This window comes from Erpetoichthys calabaricus, chromosome 13, assembly GCF_900747795.2.
Source record: "Erpetoichthys calabaricus chromosome 13, fErpCal1.3, whole genome shotgun sequence".
In the NCBI taxonomy this organism is placed as follows: domain Eukaryota; kingdom Metazoa; phylum Chordata; class Cladistia; order Polypteriformes; family Polypteridae; genus Erpetoichthys; species Erpetoichthys calabaricus.
In genome coordinates, this window is record NC_041406.2 from 81,840,404 (window position 1) to 81,863,548 (window position 23,145).

Sequence of the window (23,145 nt, forward strand, 5' to 3'; positions counted from 1 at the left end):
AATGGAAAAAGATATCCATGTCTATATTTGGGTTTAATAAACACTGAATATGAGCACTGCAAAATAAATATTACTACTTGTAACAACAAATTCATTAACTGAAGGTATAACCAGATGATAATATAAATGAATATAAGGAAGAAATATATATCACATTGCTTTATACAGTCCAAAGCAATCTAGTTAGTTTGACTTCTGAGACAAAAAAATTAACCTTGTGTGAGACTGTTTTGTATTATATTCTGTGTTGGGTCCATATTTGCTGTGATATGGTGCAACTACTCTTGACCTTGTACTGGAAAACTTAAGTGTAGAAAACACATGACTGGTCTTTCCTGCCAGACAGTATTTCTTGCTACTTGAATCTTGTTAAATTGTTAAGAATAACTATACTATGTCTTTTTGAGAATGTTAGTTTTTCACAGCAAAATGTGATTCTGCAGACCTGAGGGAAATGAAGAAAACACCTCCTCAGGGTACAGCCACTGAGTTGTCTCTAATAGAAATAGTGTGCAATGCATTAATTTGGTGTATTTTTAAAAATGTGTATTTTATTTTCTTTAGTTAAAGCAAGGTGAATCAAATATAATAAAGTGTATGTCACAAACGAAGCAGCTGGATGGGTCAGGCAACTAATTGCTAAATAAAGAAAATAAAATGAATATGTTTATGTCTGCCCCATCAGATTAGATTAGATTACATAAACTCCATTAATTCCAAGGGGAAAATTCAGATGCATACAGCAGCAGAAACATAAAAAAACGAGGATACAGACTAACAGGACAAATAACATACCCAACAAGTCAATCAATCCACCGATAAATAAATTAACTAATATATGGTGTGCAGATACTTCAAAATGAACTGAAATAGTACATTGGGGGAAACATTGAATTGCCTGATAGCAGTGTGCAGAAAAGACCCCTAGAGGTGCTTCTTAGGACACTGTGGTGTAATGAGCCTGTGGCTCGAAGTGCTGCAAGACAGCAGCAGCTGGAGAGGATGGAGAGGATTTTTCATGATGGCATCCAATTTTGCCACCATTCTCTTTTCCACAACAGATTCCAGTATGTCCAGCGTCTGCCCTATGATGGAGCAGTCTTTCCTGAAAAGTTTGTTCAGGCATTGTGCTTCTTTTGAGCTCAAGTTGCTTCCCCAGGAGACTGCAGTGTAGAACACCACAGAACATTTCCAGCAGTTTGTTGCATACATCAAAAGACCTGAGTCTCCTTAGCATGTACAATCTGCTCTGGCCCTTCTTGCACAACATCACTGTGTTGTCAGACCAGTCTAATTTATTGTTTATGTGAACCCCTGGATACTTGTTGATCTGCAACAATTGTACATCCTCCCTGAATAGTGACTGGTCTCAGATGCTCCTTGGCATCCTGGAAGCTCACCACCATCTCTTTTGTCTTGTTGATTTTGAGTTGCAGGATGTTGTCCCTGCAACACAACATGAAGTATTCCACAACCTTTCTATACTCTGACTTGTCTCCCATTATTAATGCAATCTATGATGGAGGGGTCATCTGAAAATTTCTGCAAGGGGCAAGCACTGGTATTCTGCTGTAAGTCTGTTGTGTAGAGGGTAAACAGGCAGATAGGCAAACTGCAGAGGATCCAGATGTTCTGAAACCAAGGGCTCATAGTTATTTTAGGATCAGCCTTTCAAAGGTCTTCACGGCATATGAAGTAAGAGCAACTGTTCAGTCTTACATGTTACAGCAAGCACTGCACAATGTACACTGTACATTAAAAGGAAATACGTTTAAGGACAAATAGCTGATTTAATCCTTGTCTTTTGAAAGGAATCAAGTAAGCCATGGTTTTAGAATTTAGTGGTTTCAAGTATTTAAAAACATATGTCAGAGGGGGACATTTTTTGTGCACTGGGTGGTTCCATTAGGCACCCATTGTTGGGACTGGGGGGTGAGAAGTTAAAAGGCTGTCTGCAGGATGTAAGTATTTGCTGTATTGCAAAGGAGTCACCACTTTGAAGTTTATGGCTGGTTGAGATTTACAAACAATACCACGTGTGATAAAAGAACTGCTGCTTCCTTGGAGGATCCTGGATAATCCAGTTACTGATTGTGTCAGGATTGTTTGTGTAAGTATTTGCTGTCTTGCAAAGGAGTCGCCACTTTGAAGTCTGGCCTTGGAGGATGTCTGTATTTACCTGACTTGGAAATATTGGTTTCTAATCAGCATATCTGTACTTATTCATGATTGGTAACAATTCCTTTTTTTCACTTGTGTTTTCATTAATTGTTAAACCCAGTAAATGCAGATATACCATTGTTTAATCTGATTGTCCAGAACTGATAATGGCAGGGACTGAAGTAGATAAAAACTCCTGGCAGCAGAAGGCAGAGGGGACAGTCCACAGAAAACGCTGCCAAGGCACTCGGACAGAGCACAGGGGTTTGCAGGCAGACAAGGGTACCTGGCTGGCACGACGTGAGGCACAAGGACGGCAACACTTCCAGGGAGGAAGAGACAGTTCCACAAAGAGACGCCAGATGTGGGTTCATCAAGAGAGGGAATCCGCATGAAAGGACCAAGCGAAGCTGACAGACGAGAAATGAGGCGTGCCTAGGTCCCAGCAACACAAGGAGCCCAGAGTGAAAGAAAAAGGAACAACGAAGAGACGCTGACAGGGATTCAACAATTTGACACAACTTCTGTAGGGGACGAGTGTCCGGGGAACAGAGTGCATCCATGGACAGTTGAACAATTAAGTGTTGGGGTAACACAGTGCACAAACTGGACTCTGCACCACTAAAGGTTGTATCCTCCAATTCTTGTTTTTAACGGACTTTTAGAGGGTGGACTGTGTATTTTCCTTTTTTAAAAAAAGGAAATTGATTCCTGATATGTTTAGTTTTTGTTATGTTCGCTTATCTTTTTAATGTACCTTATATTGTTTTATGTAACAGAACTTACTGTTGCTTTTTTCTAAAATTACTGTTGTGTCTTTCATTGTGTGTTTACTCACCGCCCAATTTAAAGAAACCTGTGTGCTATTATTGGTAAATTTCAGGAGTTCCCAGTCTCTTAATAAAACTGGGTGGCGTAGTCGGATATTTTAATGGTGTCTAAGTTAGATTACCTATAAGTGTGACCATACATCTGTTACATATATATTACTATTTAAAAAACTCTTAAAAAAGAAATTGTGTTTGAAAAGTTCACACAATAGCCAAGTAATTGGGCAGAGCATTTGAAGTATGTGTGTTTGTGAAATGATCAGGCCTTGGCAAGTATGTTCACAGCCTAGTGTTGTCTGTGGCAGTTGTGTTTGTAGCATTTATTGTCAAGTGCGTGATAAAATATCCTTCAGTTCTCTTGGGAGTAACTTTGAGCAACAATTAAAATAAGAATGTGACTTGTAGGGGCCGCTGCAGCTCCCCAAACACCTGACACAAAGTGGATTTTATTCGTGGGAAACTCTTATAGCAAATATTTCCCACAGCACCCTGGAACATTTTATCTTTGCCTCCTCCAGCAAACTGTCCACCTCCTCCCGACTCTAGCAGTCTGAATGAAGGCAGCGGGCTTCCTATAGCATGGTCTGGAAGCACTTCCGGTTTGAAGACCAACGAAGTAGGACTCTCCAGCAGCCCCTGGCAACACCCCTGGAAGCCAACATGACTAAGCCACCAAACTCTAATGCTCTGTGTGCCCAGTGAAAATCGGAAGCACCTTTGCAATCTAGGGGGGCTGCTATCTAGCAATCTGGGGGAGATAATGCCCTCTGCACGCTATTTCCTCCATTCATTCTATTATGAAGCTGTCCTGACCACAGACTAAAAGTGAGTAATCATTTAGTCTTGCATTCCAAGATAAAGTAGGCTGATATAAAACATCTTTGCACATGGCTGCACCAAACAACTCAATTATCATACCACACAGTATTAACTTAACTTCAAGAGTTAAGCAATGTTATAACCAAGATGAAAACTTGCTTTTCCAAAACAACAAAAAGAAGGAAGAATTTAACCAGGAGATGTTAAGAGTGGTCAGAAAGAAGCAAGGCAAAATAATGTTAAAAAGCCATGGCCTGAGGCCAAAAGAAAACAAAAGCATTATCTAACAAATCTAAAATTTTGATCAAAAATTTCAGTCAAAAATAACAAGAATCCAAGGTCCAAAGAATTGTTAAAAACTTTCTTTAACTAATACCAATAAAAATTTGTTTTAGTTTGTTTTTATATGCATACAATAGCTTGGTTATCGAGGGCTGCATGACATTTTCTTAAATAGGAAATTAGCAATAATGTCATAGGTAAAGAACTTCATGACTGGCCACAGGGTAATTTTTCATAACAAAATGGTTAATTTGACATTAGAAAAACAGCCATTCTCAAACCAAGTTTAAAAAAAGATTTGTGAAGCCAAAAAAATGCAAAGGAGCTCAGAATATAAGAAAATAAAGATTTTTTTAAAGTAGTTCAAGATAAATAAAGGTTTACAGATAAGTAAAATAATTTTCTAATATAGCATCCATAGAAAAACTTTAAACTAGATAAACTGGTCAATATAATATTTTTTATATAATCAAGATCTTGTCACTGTGGTTTTTCACTGAGAGAAAGTTGGGAAATAACAGGCTTAAATGGAGTTATCTATATATATAAAATGCTAATGGTTGTCTATCTGTCACACAAAAACTCACAAACTCCTCACTTTGAAACTTGATCTTAGTCTCAACAGACAGCTTATACCATGATATGCACAACAGGACACATGAATTAGACATGCTGGCTACCTCGGCCATGAAATTAGGTGCTGGGGTCCTTCTCTTGACAGGTGCGTCAATTCAAGTCAAGTTGGCTAGCATGCACTGGTACAGTCCGTTGCCGCACCCACTACACAACGAAACAACTCGGGATCCTGGTTTGCAACCCCCCAGGCAGACACACAGTCCAGTCCCACCCTCTGGAAATGACCCTCTATCTGCCGCAGCCAGGTGTTACGTGGATGACCCCTTGGTCTGGTCCAGCTATTCGCATCCCCAACAATGAGGATCTTATGAGCTGGATCACCCTCGGGGTAACGCGCCACATGGCCGTAGTGCCGTAACTGACGCTCCCTCACAATGCAGGTAATGTGCCTCATTCGGGACTCCATGAGCAACCACTCATTCGACACAAAGTCAAACCAAGGATTTTCCGGAGAGACACAGTACCAAAGGAGTCCAGTCTTCGTCTCAGGTCACTGGATAGCGTCCATGTCTCGCAACCATATAGCAAGACAGGAAGCACCAGGACTCTAAAGACTTGGACCTTCGTCCTTTTGCATAGATATCAGGAGCACCACACACCCCTTTCCAGTGACCTCATGACCCCCCATGCTTTCCCAATCCGTTTACTGACTTCATAGGAAGAGTCACCAGAGACATGAATGTCACTGCCAAGGTAAGTAAACCTCTCAACATGGTCAACACTCTCTCCGCAAACAGATACACTGCTGATGGCTGTGCCAAGTGTGGCTAACATGAAAAGCATGGCAATGTGAGCAAGCAGCATTGCTGACAGGGAAAGAACCTTGATAAGCTCTCTTGACCATGAAGCACATTGCATAGCTCAACCAAACGTTTCCATTGAAAGTACCAGTCATACACACCGAGCACCACAGAAAATCATACACTACCAAACTATTGGAGGGTGTGGGCTTCCTCCACCACTTTATTGGGCTTCAGGTCCTCTGCACGCCAAGTAGCTGCGTTGCCGCCTCACATGGCTGACAAGAAGACAATGGCAGTGAGAATCTCAGGAAAAGATCCATGGCAACATCAGGTGGCAGTGAAAGACGTTACAGGATCCTTGGTGGAGTGATCTGGGATTGTTTATTTTTTGAGAGGCATATAGGCCACATTTCTTCAAGGACTGGAGGTCCTAGTGTTACTAGTATATACTAATTTTTGGAAATAATATTTGAGTAAGTCCATAAAAAGGGCTAGCACCACACCCTTCTGCTCAGACACTTATTTGCAAGTTTGCTGCTTGTGCTTCTATCATGATTTTTTAACACTTGAGTGCAGTGTTGCAATTCATCATCCTTTCCTCCCAAGTAAGCTATGTGGGTGTAAGTGAAGAGCTTAACACTAGAATTACCCGAGAATACGAAAAAACTTGTAGATCCGACCCACCTTAAATCCCATCACAATTCTTCCTCAGCATCTTTTGTCCTGTAAATGTGCTGATAAAGACAAGCAAACAAGCAGCCTGCTATTCCATCCCCCCACCGCCGCAGAACGTGCACAAAGTTCTCCCGGCTCATGCCTTGATTAACTGGGAGTGAAGTGCTGGAGTTTTAGAGTGGAAATAATAGATTATTATTTGGAACACATGCATTTCATGTGCATTCCGTTTCTACAATAATCTGTGTAAACACATTGTTAAAACAGAAATGTTTTTCATATTTTAGTAGTAAATGACAAAATGTTGGAATAAAGCCTGAAGTCCAAAGATCAAATAAACACTTTCACAAAAGGTTCAAGGATAAAACAACAGCTTCCAGTTTGATCCCGACTGCCTCCTATATTTTGCGTCTGTAACAGTAACTGTAAAAGTTACCGGTTTTTTTTTCACTTTTATTCTCTCAGTCACGATCACGATGCATACTACCGCCCTAGGGATCTGACGCTGTTAGTTTTTATTTGAAACTGGGAATAACTGTAGATGTGAGTGGTGTTTTGAGGCAATGGAACTAGACATTCTCTGATCTGGAGGGGTAAAAGCTGACACACAAATGCTGGTGAATCTGCCTTCTTCGTATCTCACCTACACTTGATTTTTTTTACTCAGGTGTTTTACACAGACCCTTCTGTCATTGGCCCTTCTATGATGTACAGCATAATGTGTGTATCAAATATATTGCCTCATGGTGGCAGCTATCTCTTTCCCTGAAATAGAAAAGTATGTTTTGTTTGTCAATGCCGTGTAAAGCTATTCTGCCTGTAGTTCACTCATATACCAAACACTCATTACAGTATTTTAAAAAGATTTAACAAGAAGCATTGGGAAGGTACTTAATAATATTTTAAATAGGATGTCATATATATCCCAAAATAAACAAAATGAAGCACAGAGAGTGAAATGTTTGGCTAGGCCAAAATCATAGACACATGTAAACGTCACATACATTACTCTTAAGCTTTGAAAGTAAGGTATTTTCTGCTTGATTTATTTGATGAAGTTATATATTAGGAGAATTTACAAAGACATTTTTCAGCAGAACCACAGAAGGAGTCATTATCCACCTTCTGACTGCACACATAAACAAATAACTAAAGTAAGTTAACATTATTGTCTAATTGTATAATGCAAACCCGTCATGACAGGGTATAGCTGCAGAGTTTTAATATGCAGTGTATACACAGACCACAATGCTTATGTAAACTCTACTTGCTGTTGTTATGCCACATAGTGATGCAATAGTCAAAATAAGAGAAATACAGTATATTGTAGCAACGTGAAGAACTTCTCAATTGCATGAGGCCAAGTACCTGAAGTGGTCTACATGTGTATGTCTGTCTGTCTTTTCTTTCACCACACTCATCACAATATTCAAATTAATTATTAAGCTTCAGTTACCTTGTACAACTGAGCTCTTGTGAAGTGATAACAGAAAATGTAGCTTTCTATTTTATCAGTGTCAAGAGTTTCTGTTCAGTTTCTTTTTCTCCCATTCTAATACATGAGTAGACATGAGACACTGCAACCCCAAACATTTAAAGTGCCCAGACTGAAGGAAATTTGGAGTGAGTTTTTAGGAAGAAACCCTGTGGGTGTAGCCCTTTCAGTACCCACTATTCACTACAAACTTTCTAAAGGGTTGTCTTTGGACGTGAATTCTCATTCGAAAATCAAGTCTGATCCCACAAGACTACATTATAGTAGTTTGTAAAAGCACCTTTTTCTATCATTTTTGGTCTCAGGGTGGTACACACACTCGGATGAAAAGTCTTTTTTAAGTTGTCAAAAATGGTATCACAGCAGGTACAAGAAAATGTATGTTATATTTTGTTTGCAGAGTTGGGCCTGCTCAGTCAACAGAATTGTGGACACTTGTCTGGACAATCAAGTTAACGTGTTGTTGTCAAGTGTATTTAAAGAGTCTAATGATATGACGGGCACTGCACTTTCTTCTGACCTAACATAATGTTATATGTAATTCTCTGCCAAGAATTTAGTAAGACCTGTACTGCAAAACCTTCAGCATTTAGACAGTATGATTTTAGTAAGTACCCCAATTATTACAGTTTTGTCACATTGTTTTTTTATAGTTAGAAAATGAATTTAGATGTAGCTTGTAGTAGTAACAAGTATAATAGCTTGTAAATGTTACAGAAGGCTACAATAACAAATTAAATAATATCAATATAGTTTAGCATCAATATCACTATTATTGGTTTCAGGATATTTTATTGAAAAACATTTTTTCCCTGTATCGCTCAGAGTTAAATTGTTAGTGGTTGGTTTCTTTCATTACATTTTTCTTTTCACAAAATAATCAAGCAATATATTTCAACATTAAGTCTAACCTAAAAACATCACAGTAGGTTTAACTAATACAGTAAACCAAACATGTATCCACAAACAATTGTCAGTTCTTTCAAAGTATTACCTTCAATACTCCAAGGTTATTTTAAACATTTTCTTAGAAGGTCATTTCTTAGAAGAACACTTGCTTACGGCACAGAATTATGACATTTTTTTCTTGAACTATATAGCATCCTGTGTATAGCTTGCCGTAAAAATACTGCTGTCCCAGCACATCTGATTATGGGTAGGAGTGAGGGAGATTACCTTTTTACTGAACACACCATGATATTTATTTAAAACTTATTGAAACACCACCATATAATCAATATTTGCTAAAACAATGAGGGATAGCTTACTGTGCATGGTGTTTGCATCCAAGGTTCTCCATCAATCTGCATTGGAAGAGACTTGCTGGTCCTTGATATAAAAATAAAACAAATATTTTATAATGCTAACAACAATAAACAATATTAAAAAATTGTTAACATTTATAATAACAGGATATCAAAGACTCACTTTAAAATAAACAGTATTTCTTAGAAAGCATACTCTGTATCAAAGCTATTATAAGAAATGTCTTTAGGGTAATCTATATATATAATTCACTAAGGCAAGACAACCATGGAAAGCACGCCGGAAGGGGCGTGGATTCACTAAGCCGCCGACAAGTAAGACACCCATGGCGCACGCAGGAAGGAGCCACGCCCACCAACTCTAAGACCATTGGATACGACGACAACTCGCAGAGCCACGCCCACCAACTCGGACGCAACAACACACAAAAAACAGCGTCATTTATATTCGTCTGTTGTAGAGGCCACATGCACCTCCGAGCCACGTTGACTGTTCATAGAGGCATGTTTCTCGCGGACGTGAATCGCCATATGCAGCGTGTAAAACAGTTTGCGAGGGGTATCCCATGGGATCCTTAAAACAATCCTTTACAACTGAGGGTAAAACACAATGAAGTAAGCAGTCTTTAAAAACCGAGTTTTCGGTTACGACGCACGACCTCGTGCACCATAGCAAACTGTTTTACACGCTACATACAGCAATTCGCATCCGCGACAAACATGCGTCTTCTTAGATGGTCCTGCAGGAACACGGAAGACGTTTCCCTGCCCACCAACCCTCCTTTTTCACCGGCCCGCGTCTACCCTCGCTCTCTAGGCATTCACACTGCCTGCCCATGTGCCCGGACGCAAAAACTCACCGACCACCCAGTTAGTCCCTTTCGTCTGTGCTAGGAGTCCACATGCACGTCTGAGCCACGTTGACTTTTAATTATTTTTTTCGGTTTCGACACCCGACTGCGTCCACCATGAAAAACCATGCGAAAGGAACAATGAAGCCCCGCCCAGAAACTCTGCCCCTCCTCCCACGTGCTCAGGAACGCACCTCAGACCACTGCCCGCCAACTCAAACAGCTTATCAAACACATACTCACTCGCTTTGGTCTGTGCTGCGGTCCAAATCCAGCTGTGAGCCACGTTGACTATTCTTTTGCCCTCCATGGCTACCGCTTCAAAAGTATTTCATGGAAACAACACTTCTTTCAATGTTATAGAAATTCCTGCTTCAGGTAACTGTTTGTTTCTGTCAGTCAGGTTTTTTTGGAAAAATGTCATTGACGAAACTGTTGCTCTCAAACTTCGTAACATGGCTGTTAGCTTTGTTTGCCAACATTGGGATAACTTCGGTGACGTGGTGTCTGTTGTTGTTAGTCACAGAGGCATTGTTATACAGTCTGCTCAACAATACGCTGACTACATGAATACGTCCGGAGTCTATGGTGTCAAGGCAGAAATTGTGGCAATGTCCCAAATCCTTCCAGCTACTATCAGCATTTACTTCCAAGAACGTCCTCATGCCTCTCCTTGAGTTTACAATCCGGCCCAGCGTCTCTTCATATCCCTGCTCTTTAGCAGTTCTTTGGATCATGGACATTACGAGGTTCTCATGCCTCTCAAATACCCACGTGATAACCTTCTGTTGACATCTTTTGACTCTGTCGGTATGTGCACACAGGGTGCACACCCACTTGCTCGCCACACTAATGTGACTTCACCTGCCCACTCTCCTCTTCCTGAAAAACATTTAAAGACACACTCCCCTGAACACATGCATTTCACACAGGACTTTCAATGCACCTTTTGTTCCAAAAGCTTCAGAATGCACAGATATCTGAACACAACACTAACCGAATGATGCAATGTGAACATTGCCGACAATGCTTCAAAACAACTCGCGCTCTCAAGAAACACTTACGAACTCATTCCACTCTCACCTTCAATTGCACATTTTGTAACGAGGACTTCACAGGTGAGATGGCTCTCCACAACCATATGCAGATGCATTCAACACAAAGATTTGTATGCAAAATTTACGACAAACACTTTCATGCACGCAGATACCTTACTAACCATCTCAAAACACATTCCCTGATGAATTCTTTTCAGTGTCAACACTGCTCCAAAACCTTCACACGCCAGAAATATCTCAAAGCACATTTAAACACCCACTCCACTAAACAAACGCATTCCAAACAGATCTTTGAATGCACGATTTGTTCAAAAACGTTCCGAGTGCAGAGATTTCTTAACATGCATTTAAAAACACACTCCACTGAACGAATTATGCAATGTGAACATTCCCAGCAATGCTTCGACACAACTCATTCCAATTCCCTTCAGTGTCAACACAGCACTAAATCGTTTATGCACAAACATGGCATTCACTTTTCTGCAGCTTTTCAAGAAGATACCGCCATTCACGTCCAAGAACATAACATTGGCCTACCTACCGCACTATGTGCTTCTTGCAATGCTCTTCATTGGCCAGCAGACATTACACTAAGTGTTGTCATGCCGGCAAGGTGTCTTTGCCACCGCTATCCAAACCCCCTCTTTTATTAGAAGACCTCTTGACTGGCAAGAACCCGCTGTCCCGAAATTACTGTGATCATATCAGGGAATACAACTCTGCTTTAGCTTTCGCGTCAATGGGCGCACACATTGCTCAACCATCTGGACAAGGACTGTATGCCTTTCAGAATCCACAGTCAAATTTATCACCAGGTCTCTCCTTTATATACCAATCCTGACACGTCACCACAATACGGTCAGCTATATATCTTCGATTCTGCTGAGGCTACCAGTCAACGTTTGCAAAAGGAATGTAATAGCGCTTGCAGTGACATTTTGTTGCTTCAACTAGACAACATGATACGACAGGTTAATCCCTTCGCAAAGTCTTACATGCAAATGCATGACATTATCACTCACGGTAACCCTGTTACTGCTGTACGAATGGTGTTCATGGAAAATCCAGGTCTGGATATGAGAAGGTATAATGCCCCGTCCTGTCAAACTGATGTTGCTGCTATCTTTGTAGGTGAAGACGGGGAACCTCCTGCACAACGTGACATTTGCATATATCCAAGGGGAGATGCTTGCAAACGTATCTCTGTTCTCAATATGAACTGTGACCCCATGGTTTATCCACTGCTATTCCCTTACGGAGATCCAGGCTGGCACATACAATTAACCCATGTTGAGGAAAAGCGAACCGCGAAAAGAACGCGAGTCACACAGCTCCAGTTTTATGCTTTCAGGCTTGCCATGAGATCTTCATTTAGTGTCTTGCATTCCAGTGGCAAACTCTTCCAGCAATACATCGTCGACGCATATGTCAGAACAGAAGGCGTGCGTCTACATTACCTTCGCTCACATCAACAAGATTTGCGTGTAGAGCAATACAGAGGACTTATGGATGCTGTCACTGCGAAAGCACATCACCATGACCTCCGCCCTGGACAATTGATCATTCTTCCCTCTACCTTTCAAGGCAGTCCAAGGTACATGCAACAGAACTACCAAGACGCGATGGCAATTGTCCGCAAATGTGGAAAGCCTGACTTATTCTTAACCTTCACCTGCAATCCTGCTTGGCCGGAAATCTGCAACGCCATTTCCCATCATGAGCAAATAGAACACAGACCTGACATCGTTGCTCGCGTCTTTCATATCAAACTGCGACATTTTCTAACAGATATTCTGGAAAGGAAAATTTTCGGCAATGTTCTCGCTTACATCTTCGTCATTGAATTCCAAAAATGAGGATTGCCTCATTGCCATATGTTATTTACACTTGACTCACAATCCAAAATAAGGACCAAGGATGATATAGACAAATATGTTTGTGCTGAGCTTCCAAATCCTGAAATACACCCTCGACTTTTCCAAATTGTCACTAAATGCATGGTGCATGGTCCGTGTGGCACGCTCAACGCCAAATCACCTTGCATGAAAGACGGCGCATGTACCAAAAATTTCCCGAAAGACTTCAATGCGGAGACTCAAGAAAACACACAAGGCTACCCCATATACCGCAGAAGACAAGGGAGAACTGCCGTTGTTGGCAAATATGATATCGACAACCGTTGGATAGTTCCTTACAATCCGTGGCTTTCTCAGAAATTCAATGCTCATATTAACGTTGAAGTTTGCACGTCCATTCAATGTATCAAGTATCTTTATAAGTATGTGTACAAAGGACACGACGCTGCATCAATTGCACTTCGCAGGGAGCCAGCCGATGATATTTTTCAACATGACGAAATACAGACTTTCCTTGACGGTAGGTATGTTAGTGCTCCTGAGGCTATGTGGCATTTGAACGAGTACAGCCTATCAGAAAAATCTCACGTCATTACCTGACTACCAGTTCATTTGCCGGAACAACAACTCATCTTCTTTCATGAGGGTCACGAGGAACAAGCGCTCCAAAGACACGTCCACAAAAACACTATGCTGTTAGCATGGTTTGAACTCAACAAAACAGATCCTGAAGCTGTAGAGTTACATTACACTGATGTTCCACAACATTACACATTTCAAAAATCCTCAGGAAAATGGAAAAAGAGAATCAGAGGAGGCACAAAAGTGATCGGTAGAATGCCTGTTGTTGCCATTAACGACACTGAACGTTATTACCTCAGACTTTTCCTTACCCGTTGCGTGGGTATCACAAGTTTTCACCATCTACGAACAGTCAATGGTATCGAATGTTGCACTTTCAAAGAAGCTTGCCAAGAATTAGGTCTTCTTAAAGACAACAAGATATGGCATGATACTCTTTCAGAGGCATCCCAGATACGAATGCCACGATTCTTGCGAGAAATGTTCGTTTTCATCTGTGTCTTCGGTGAACCACACAATGTTCCACACCTTTGGGACACGCATAAACTCTCCCTTTCTGAAGACTTTCTCACAAAATATTCCACAACCACCGCTTGCATGTATGCTCTCGCTGACATTAATGACATGCTGCAACCACATGGCTTCAACCTGCACAAATTACACCTACCCCCCACTGACATTTCTCCACTGTGTCATTCATCTCCCACCTTCGACGCTCAGGCTGAAAACTCACACGCTATAGAACACTACGACAAACTCAACACAGAACAGAAACACGCTGTTGATACTGTTTTACACGCTGCATATAACAATTCCCATCCCCGATGCTTCTTCTTGGATGGTCCTGCAGGAACAGGGAAAACCTTTGTGTACAAAACCCTGATTCATACCATCAGAGCTAGGGGAGACATTGCTACAACTGTAGCATCTACAGGAATAGCTGCAACATTATTACTGGGAGGACGAACTCCTCATTCTGTTTTTAAAATACCGTTGAAGCTCACTACTACTTCCACATGCAACATCAAACCTTCCTCACCACATGCTCAACATCTTCTACAATCCAAAGTTATTATATGGGACGAGGCGCCAATGACACACACATACGCATTCCAGGCAGTTGACAGGTTATTACGTGACCTCATGGGTGACATGCAAAACAATACTATTGGGTGGAGATTTCCGACAAATTCTTCCCGTCATTATGCGTGGCTCCCGCGCGTTTACTGTCGCCAGTTGCATTAACAAGCACCCTTTGTGGCGTCACATGCATGTTCTTACACTGACAACAAATATGAGAGCTCTTCCTGAAGAACAACATTTCGCACAATGGCTCCTTGATGTTGGGGATGGGATAAATGGAACACCTGTGACATTGCCTTCACATTGTTTTCCTTTAATTTCTGATCCCGTTCAACAACTGTATGGCGACATCGACTTCTCAACTGTCACTCTGGAACAACTCAGCACGCGAGCTATATTAAGCGTCACCAACGAAGACTCGCTATACCTTAATGAAGAAGTGCTAAAACTTATCCCTAACAATGAGGTGACTTTCATGACCGTGGACTCCATCGTCACAGATGATCCTGCAGATCATCTTTTATTCCCCGAGGAATTTCTTAATAGTCTTACTCCTACTGGCATGCCTCCACATAAACTCAAAATTAAAAATGGATCCATCATCATGCTTCTCAGAAACCTCCTGCCTGCAAAAGGTCTTTGTAATGGCACTAGACTCTCTGTTAGCACCATTCACCGTAATGTACTGGAGTGTAAAACTATCACATCTGCAACCTCACAAACTGTCCTTATTCCCCGGATATGCCTGACCCCGTCAGATTCCAATTTGCCTTTTACTTTTACCCGAAGACAATTTCCTGTTCGACTGGCATTTGCGATGACAATTAATAAGGCACAAGGACAAAATTTCAAAAAGATATGCCTGTATCTGCCAAAACCAGTCTTCACTCACGGACAATTATATGTTGCTCTCTCCAGAGTTCCATCTTTTCATTCACTTTCTGTTGTATCCTCAAACCCTCCCTTTTTAGACAACTGTGTCTTTCCAGAAGTGTTCAACCATCAATAAATAATTATGCGGCATTTGTTATGCCGCAGGTTCACTATTGTGTTGTATTTTCCTCTCTCCAGAGTTCCATCTTTTCATTCACTTACTGTTGTATTCTCACACCAACCCGTTTTAGACAACTGTGTCTTTCCAGAAGTGTTTAGCATTCAATAAATAATTATGCATGAGATTGACCATGTGTCTACCCGGCGTAGAGAGGCGTGGGTAAGCCGTTGAACCCCATTCGGGCTGCAAACCGTGGAATTCCCACTAAGTGCGACTCATACGCTCCCACTGATTACGTCCCTACCTTTTGTACACACCCCCCTGCCACCTCGCTACTACCGTGGTCGGGTGTCTTGGTGGATTATATATAGAAAAGCAGCCAAAACTGCACAGAGCAATGAAAAGTCTACGTGAGTCACAGGTGTATCTGGACTGTGCAAAGATGACAACGACTCAAGTGACGAGTTGGAGGTGGGCACATGAGCAGGCAGTGCATACTGAACAAAAAATCAGCACACTAGCATGACGGAGAGAGCGGAATGGGCGTCCTTCTCCTCTCCTCCCGTTCCTTTCTCCGCACCTGAACGCCGTCCACCCCTATCCCTCCGTCTGGGAGTAGAAGGCGCGATGTCGGTCTGCCAGTTTTCAATCACGGACGATTGTGTGTTGGTTTGTTCCGTGCATTGTTACAATGTTGCTTTTCTTGCTGATTTATTACATTGCCGATTTTTCAAATGTTAATTTTCTCCCTGTGCTTAAAAATCATTAAAAAACTGGCCTGATTATGCGGCGTATGGTACGCCGCAGGTTGGCTAGTATGTTATATAAAATATACTTTAACTTAAGTTCAGAGCAAAGTACAGTAATGACATTTTCCATTCATAATTAAAGTAGGGGTCGTTCTTTTCTACTATTTAACATTCACAAATTGCTGAAAAATCACCCAGGGAAAATGAATCATAATACATAAATCATCAGTTTTATTCATACCATTGACTTCATTATAAATAAATTAATAAATAAAATGTAAATTGTATAGGGAACTTAGCAATTATTTTAAATGTAATATTTGGGGTGTACTCACATTGGCAAATCGTTCAGTGTCCGGGCACATTTGTCAACATTTAACCCTGCAAAGTCTAGTTTGTTTGACTAGTATGATTGTTCCGTGCTGGGCCCAATGAGCATGAATTGTAGTTCACAAGAAAAGCTACAAATTCCTTCCTTAACATAATTTGTTTCTGTAAAACTGTCATTCGTGGAGCATGATTAACAGCAAAATGCTGCTCTGCATACTCAACAAATTTGTAAGAGGGTAGGGCATTATCCTGCCCTACATGACTCCAAAATAACCACAAAATAAGTAAAATCATTTTGACATGCATGTTGTCACTCCATGTTCGGATCTTGTTTTGGCTTTACACAAAGTCTGATGGTCATGACGAAAGCACAGTGTGAGTGCAGGCCAGCGGGGGAATAGGGAGGGGGGACAATCGTGCTTGGGCACGGTACAGAACAAACGTGCCAAGTGTGAGTACACCCTTAAAAAATGTGGAGCAGCAATCATTTTAAATGTAATATTTAAAAAAATGTAGAGCCTGTGATGGAGGGGATAAATAGAGATCTATTAATTCATGAATGAATTTGCTGAACCTGATTAAAGAACAGAATGCAAGGCCAACAGGGATACATAACCATCACATGAATACAGACCTATAACTCGCTTATAACTGGTCATGTTATAGTTGCCAGTTATTCTAATGTGCATATTTTTGGGAGGTGGGTAAAAACCAGAGTACATGGAGAAAATTTCACACAGATAGTGAAATGGACCAAAATTCAAAACCACTTTTCTGAAGTCACTGCCATAACATGCTGCCCAGGTATAAAAATAAGTGAAATGATAGACTGATCATGGAAAAGTCCATTTGCTTGACAACAATAGCTAATTATTAGGCTGAAGATGGTGCTGGAGTAACAGTGCCTTTGTTCTTTGCTCAGGGTATAATGATCTGAAATTAAAGTAAAGGAAATAAGAATCTTACCTAATAGTGACAGAGGAACTCTGAGCAAGCCTTTTTCCAGCACTTTTTAATCCTGTATAGATCTGTCCCATTTCCATTGCACCTTCCAGGCCAATAACTTCAAAAAGCTGATCTGAAGGATCTAAGAATAAACATAAAAAATATATGTAAGTATTGCCATGTGTATTTGAATGGTAAATTACATTACTCAAAGGGAACCCTTAAATAACACATTGGATATATCAATTGGAAAATCTGTACTGAATAATACCATGTTTTTTTGTTGAGAAATGATGTAACAATGGTCAATAGAATTCAAAATCACCAACCCATTAAGGGTTGGATTCAACCTCACAGGCTGATCCAACTTGCGTTAATTTCAGCACAGAAACTCATAGTGTGACTCAGTTTTGTGTAAGGCCCCCTTATGCCTGTATGTACTCCTGACAACGTCTGGGCATGCTCCTGATGACATGATGGATGGCATCCTGGGGAATCTCCTCCCAGACCCTGATCAGGGCATCAATGAGCGCTTGGACAGTCAATGGTGCTACTTGGTGGAATCCGATGCACCGATACATAATGTCCCAGAGGTTCTCAATTGGATTCAGGTCTGTGGAACGTGCAGCCAGTCAATGGCATCAATGCCTTCCTCATCCAGGAACTGCTTACACACTCTGGCCACTTGAGGCTGGGCATTGTCCTGCACCAGAAGGAACCCAGGGCCCAATGGACCAGTGTGAGGCCTGACGATGGCTCTGAAGATTTCATCCCAGTACCTAACAGCAGTCAGGGTATCATAGCCTAGCATATGAAGGTCTGTACGACCCTCCAAGGTATGTCTCCCAAGACCACTACTGACCACCCCCCCCCCCCCCCAAATCAGGTATGCTGGATGATGTTGAAGGCTTCATAATATTTTCAGACTCTTTCACATCTGTCACACATGCTCAGTGTGAACCTGTTGTCATCTATGAAGAGAATGGGGCGCTAATGGCGGAGCTGCCAATTGTGGTATTCTCTGGTGAATGCCAATCAAGCTGCATGGTGATATGCTGTGAGCACAGGTCCCACTGAAGGATGCTGGGCCCTCATGCCACCATCATGGAGTCTATTTTTGACAGTTTGGTCAGAAACATGTACACCAGTAGCCATCTGGAGGTCATTTTGTATGGCTCTGGTAGTGGTCCTCCTGTTCCTCCATGGACAAAGGAGCAGATACCAGTCCTGCTGCTGGATTGATGCCCTTCTATAGCCCTGTTCTGCTCTCCTCTTGTAACAGCCTATTTCCTGGTATCTCCTCCATGCTCTTGAGACTGTGCTGGGAGACACAGCAAACCTTTTTGCAATGTCACATATGGATATGCCATCCTGGAGGAGCTGAACTACCGGTGTAACCTGATTCAGTAGCAGATACTGCCTCATGCTACCAGTAGCGAGGAGGACACTAGCAAAATTCAAAGGATAAGGAGACAGCCATTGTTTGTGGTCACCACCTGCAAAACCATTTCCTTATTGGGGGCTGACTTGCTGTTGCCTCTCCATTGCACCTACTGTCACTTTCATTTGCACCAAAGCAGGTGAAGTTGACTCACAATCGCATATGCTTCCTATTGATAACTCTGTAGCTTAATTGACTTGGTGTTAGACTGAAGATTAAGTGTTCCCTTATTTTTTTGAGCAGTATAGTTTTTCTATTACTGACCACACTCAAATATCTAACAAATATTTTTCATTTTTTGAAAACCACAGAAAGAAGACAGTTTTACTGTTTTTCAATACAGCAGAGTTGTATACCAAGTAATTCAACTAACATTTAAAGTGCAATGAATGTCATTAGCATTGTTTGATACATGTCACTGAACAGAAATCACGCAGGAATAAAACCTTCAAAGACTGATTCGTTACAGCAATGCTGACATGAGAAAAAATGTGTTTAGTATGTTATGTGAAATGTTGTAAAAATGTTTTGAAATCTATTTAACTTCTTATTATTAGTGAATTCAATTTTAATTCAATATTACAAATAATGTAAAAGAAAAATGAAATGAAATAAGTTACATCAGAGATTTTAAAACAAAAATGTTGTGGCGATAAACACTATCTACGAATACAATTGGTTATCACCAACAACTTAAGAAAGTGGATGCAAATGTATTAAAAAAGGAAAATAATAGAAATGAGAAAATACCTGCAAAAAAGACAATAAGGCAGTGACAAGTTTGCTGTAATTTGACTTAATTACATAAACATATAGTTTTGTCATGTTAACATATTATATAATGTACACCTTGGCTGTGCCAGCTTCTCATCCCTTCTCACTTACCTTCTTAGAAATGTTCCTTCAAAATGGACTCTGACATTTTTTCATGACACTATTCTACTTGGTTTCCACACTAATTTTTTTTTTTTATCTTCATATCATGCCCTTCCTAAAGTTTTCCTAGTGTCTGTTAATAATGAATTTTTGTTTTAATATGTACTGTTGTTATGAGATTATCGATGTGCACTGAAGTGTGATCTTAATTGTTCTTTAAAATGACACGTTATTTAGAAAATTTTTAAAGATTCTATAAATTAGAGATCGAATGATTAAGGGATAAAATGTATAGCTCAGTCCTGACTTCTTCTAATTTTTAATTGCATATAAAAGTTATAACTACATGGGTGTTTTATTCAGTGACTAGCTGTGCCCTGCAGTTCCGCCCGTGCATTAGTGAAAAAGGACAATAGGGAGGGCCCTGCCTGGTACCCAACTCCTAACATGACGCTTCCCCCTCCCCTCGCCCCACAGCCTCTGTCTCAGATTAGCGCAAATATATCACTCCAGCAAGTGAACTATAATTCTTAGCGAGATGAGAGAATTTGCAAAATCAACTGGAATGTTCAAGCAAATTATAGAAAAAAAATGATCTAAATCCATTAAGTAGTTCTCTCGTTCGCTAGCTAAGCAGAGGTAAGGCACATGCCCCAAGGTTGGTGAGTGAGTTAGGAGGTACATCCACGCCATCGCTTCGTGTCTCTCAGTTTTGCCCAAATAAATTGGTACCATAAGTGAACTACAATACATAGCGCAATGAGAGAAGTTGCAATATCAACCGTTATGTTCAAGCAAATTATACAAAAAGACCTTTTCTAAATCCGTTAGGTAGTTCTCTCGTGAAAAGTGGACAGACATACAGACAGACAGATGTTGGATTTTATATATAGAGAGATTTTTATTATATTTTTTTTTTTTGCTACAATTACTTTCTGCATGCCCTGTCAAGGACCATTTGCACTTAGTGTAGCTGATTCCACATCCCTCCCTAACCCTGAATTAGAAAATTAGAATATTACAAAATTTTTGACAAGAAAAGGCCTTTGAGCCCAACAGGCTGGCCAATCCTACCCACCTAATTCCTCTAAAATTACATGATGAGTAGTTTCGAATGTCCCTAGTGTCCAACTATCTACCAAACTACTTGGTAACTTATTTCATGTGTCTGTAGTTCTTCCTAATGTTTGTGTGAAATTTACCCTTAGCAAGTTTCCAGATGTGTTCCCATGTTCCTGTTGAGCTCCTTTTAAAGTAACAGCCTATATATACCTTCTGTACTAATTAGTTTCATAGTTTTAAAAATGTCAATCATGTTAACTCTTAATCTCTGCTTTCTTAAACTGAAAAGGAATCATCTTCTTTAATCTTTCCTCTTATTTCATAAACTGCAGTCCTGGAATGAGGTTAGTGTCTCTTCCCTGGATCATCATTTTGTAGCATGGCGACCAAAACTGCACACTGCACTCCAGACAGTGCCTCACTTTGACTTGTATTCTACACATCATGTTACTGTATGTAACCTAATATTCTGTTGGCCTTCTTAGTTGCTTCTGTACAGAATCTGAATGCTGACAGTTATGAATCCAATACAACTACTAGGTCCTTCTCACAGTGGGTATTTTAAAGTTTCAGACCTCTCACTGGGTATTCAAATCTAACATTTCTACTTTCTAAACATAGTACCTTACATTTACTTACATTCAATTTCATCAACCACAAATTTGTCTAAACCTGTCTTCTGTCTGTATACTGTATATATGACATTATTTCTTGTTGTGTACCCTACAATTTGAAAGATCAATAAATAATGAACACTTGCAACATTTAATTAACATTGATTACATATATGCAAACCGAAGTCTGTTAACATTTGTATAGCACATTTCACTTAATACAGGCTAAGTACATAAGTGCTGCTGCTTTGCAGTAAGGAGACTGTGGAAGATTGTGGGTTCGCTTCCCGGTTCCTCCCTGTGTGGATAGCACTTTGAGTACTGAGAATAGCGCTATATAAATGTAATGAATTATTATTATTATTATTGAAGCAATTATAATGTATTTGCATTCACAATTTCCAGTTACCCATACTCTCGACCAGAAGGAGAAGGCAAATCCTTCATGACACAAGACATCTATAACTAGCCTGCTGAAAAAGCAACTCAGTGTATGTTAGCAAACTTTTAATGCTTTTATAATGTATAGACATATGCATTGCAATATAGAACACAAAGTTTTACATTTTTCATTATATATTATTTTTTTCAAATTTAAGGCATTATACAAATCAATAGTGCATAAGGCAGACTTGTAGAAATTTTGGGGATGTGTACTGTAGATGGCAGACTGCCTAGCAATTATTTCTGCCTTGCGCATGATGTTTGCTGGGGCAGACTCCAAATTCCAGACAAACCTGGTCACGATAAGCATGTTTGTAAAACTGATGGATGGATGATTATACTGTAGTATCAAAATAGAAAAGGTAATTGTCTCTAAAATTTACTAAAAGAGGTCAATGAATATAGGGTTGTGTACTTATCATAAGTCAGACAGGCCATTGTGATTATACTAAATGTTTTTCTTTATAAAATTCACATTTCCTCACATTTTCTCAAATGACCTCTCATTATGTATTATGAAGGGTCTCCTGTTCAAAAACACATCTTTTGCTTGCATACATTATGTGTTACATATAAAATATATAAAACTTTCTTTTATATATTAAAATGATATCTAGATGTTTTCATTAACAATAAGTTTGCTACCTTTTCTCTAAGCATAATATGCCAATGTTTTTAAACAGGGGCATTAAACATTTTTCAAATTCTTTTTAATATTTTGATAACAATGATCCATTTATTGCAATTAACATATTTTGATTACAATACCTAAATGGGAAAATTGGTGTGAAATAAAGTTTATAATACAGTATTGATTAATGTGAGACCAGAGATTTTTTATTTAGTGATTTTGTTTAATTTACTGAAACTATGTCTGGACCCTGTGATGGACTGGTGCCACATCCAGGCCTTTTTCTTACCTTGTGCCTAGTGCTACTGATAGGTTCCAGCCTGCCACAACCCTGAATTACATTAAGCAAGGTTGAAAATGACATGTGCACATAGAAGTACTTTTTGCAGATGCATGACATTCATAGTTATTTTTCACCTCATAATTTTAGGTCAAGATAAATAATGAAAAACTGCAACATTAACATTGATTGCATGTAGCATCAATACACCAGAAAATACAAAATCTGAAATCTGAAAGCAAAGGCGAAGCACAAAGAAAAAATAAACTAACATCAAATCAGACCAGTTTATAATGTACTGTGGCAACAAAAACAAACTATCTGACTAAAAAATCTTAACTTCTTTATTAAGTTATGTTGAGCCGCTTTTTAAAATCAGTGAGGTACAGAGTGGGAAAATGGAAATGGAAAAAAAGTTGAAGCTGGATAATTTCTCAGTTTTGC

At 40.0% G+C, this 23,145-nt stretch overlaps 1 protein-coding gene across 1 annotated transcript in view; it reads right to left on the reverse strand.

Moving 5' to 3' along the window:
* The window catches only part of dgkb (diacylglycerol kinase, beta), a 696,992-nt gene that overhangs the window by 60,569 nt on the left and 613,278 nt on the right, over positions 1–23,145 (reverse strand). Inside the window, exons 23-24 of the mRNA XM_028817172.2 lie at positions 17,375–17,495; positions 8,909–8,969 (exon numbers count right to left, since the gene is read on the reverse strand). Coding sequence (XP_028673005.1) covers positions 8,909–8,969; positions 17,375–17,495 — 182 coding nt within the window. The remainder of the gene's footprint in view (positions 1–8,908; positions 8,970–17,374; positions 17,496–23,145) is intronic.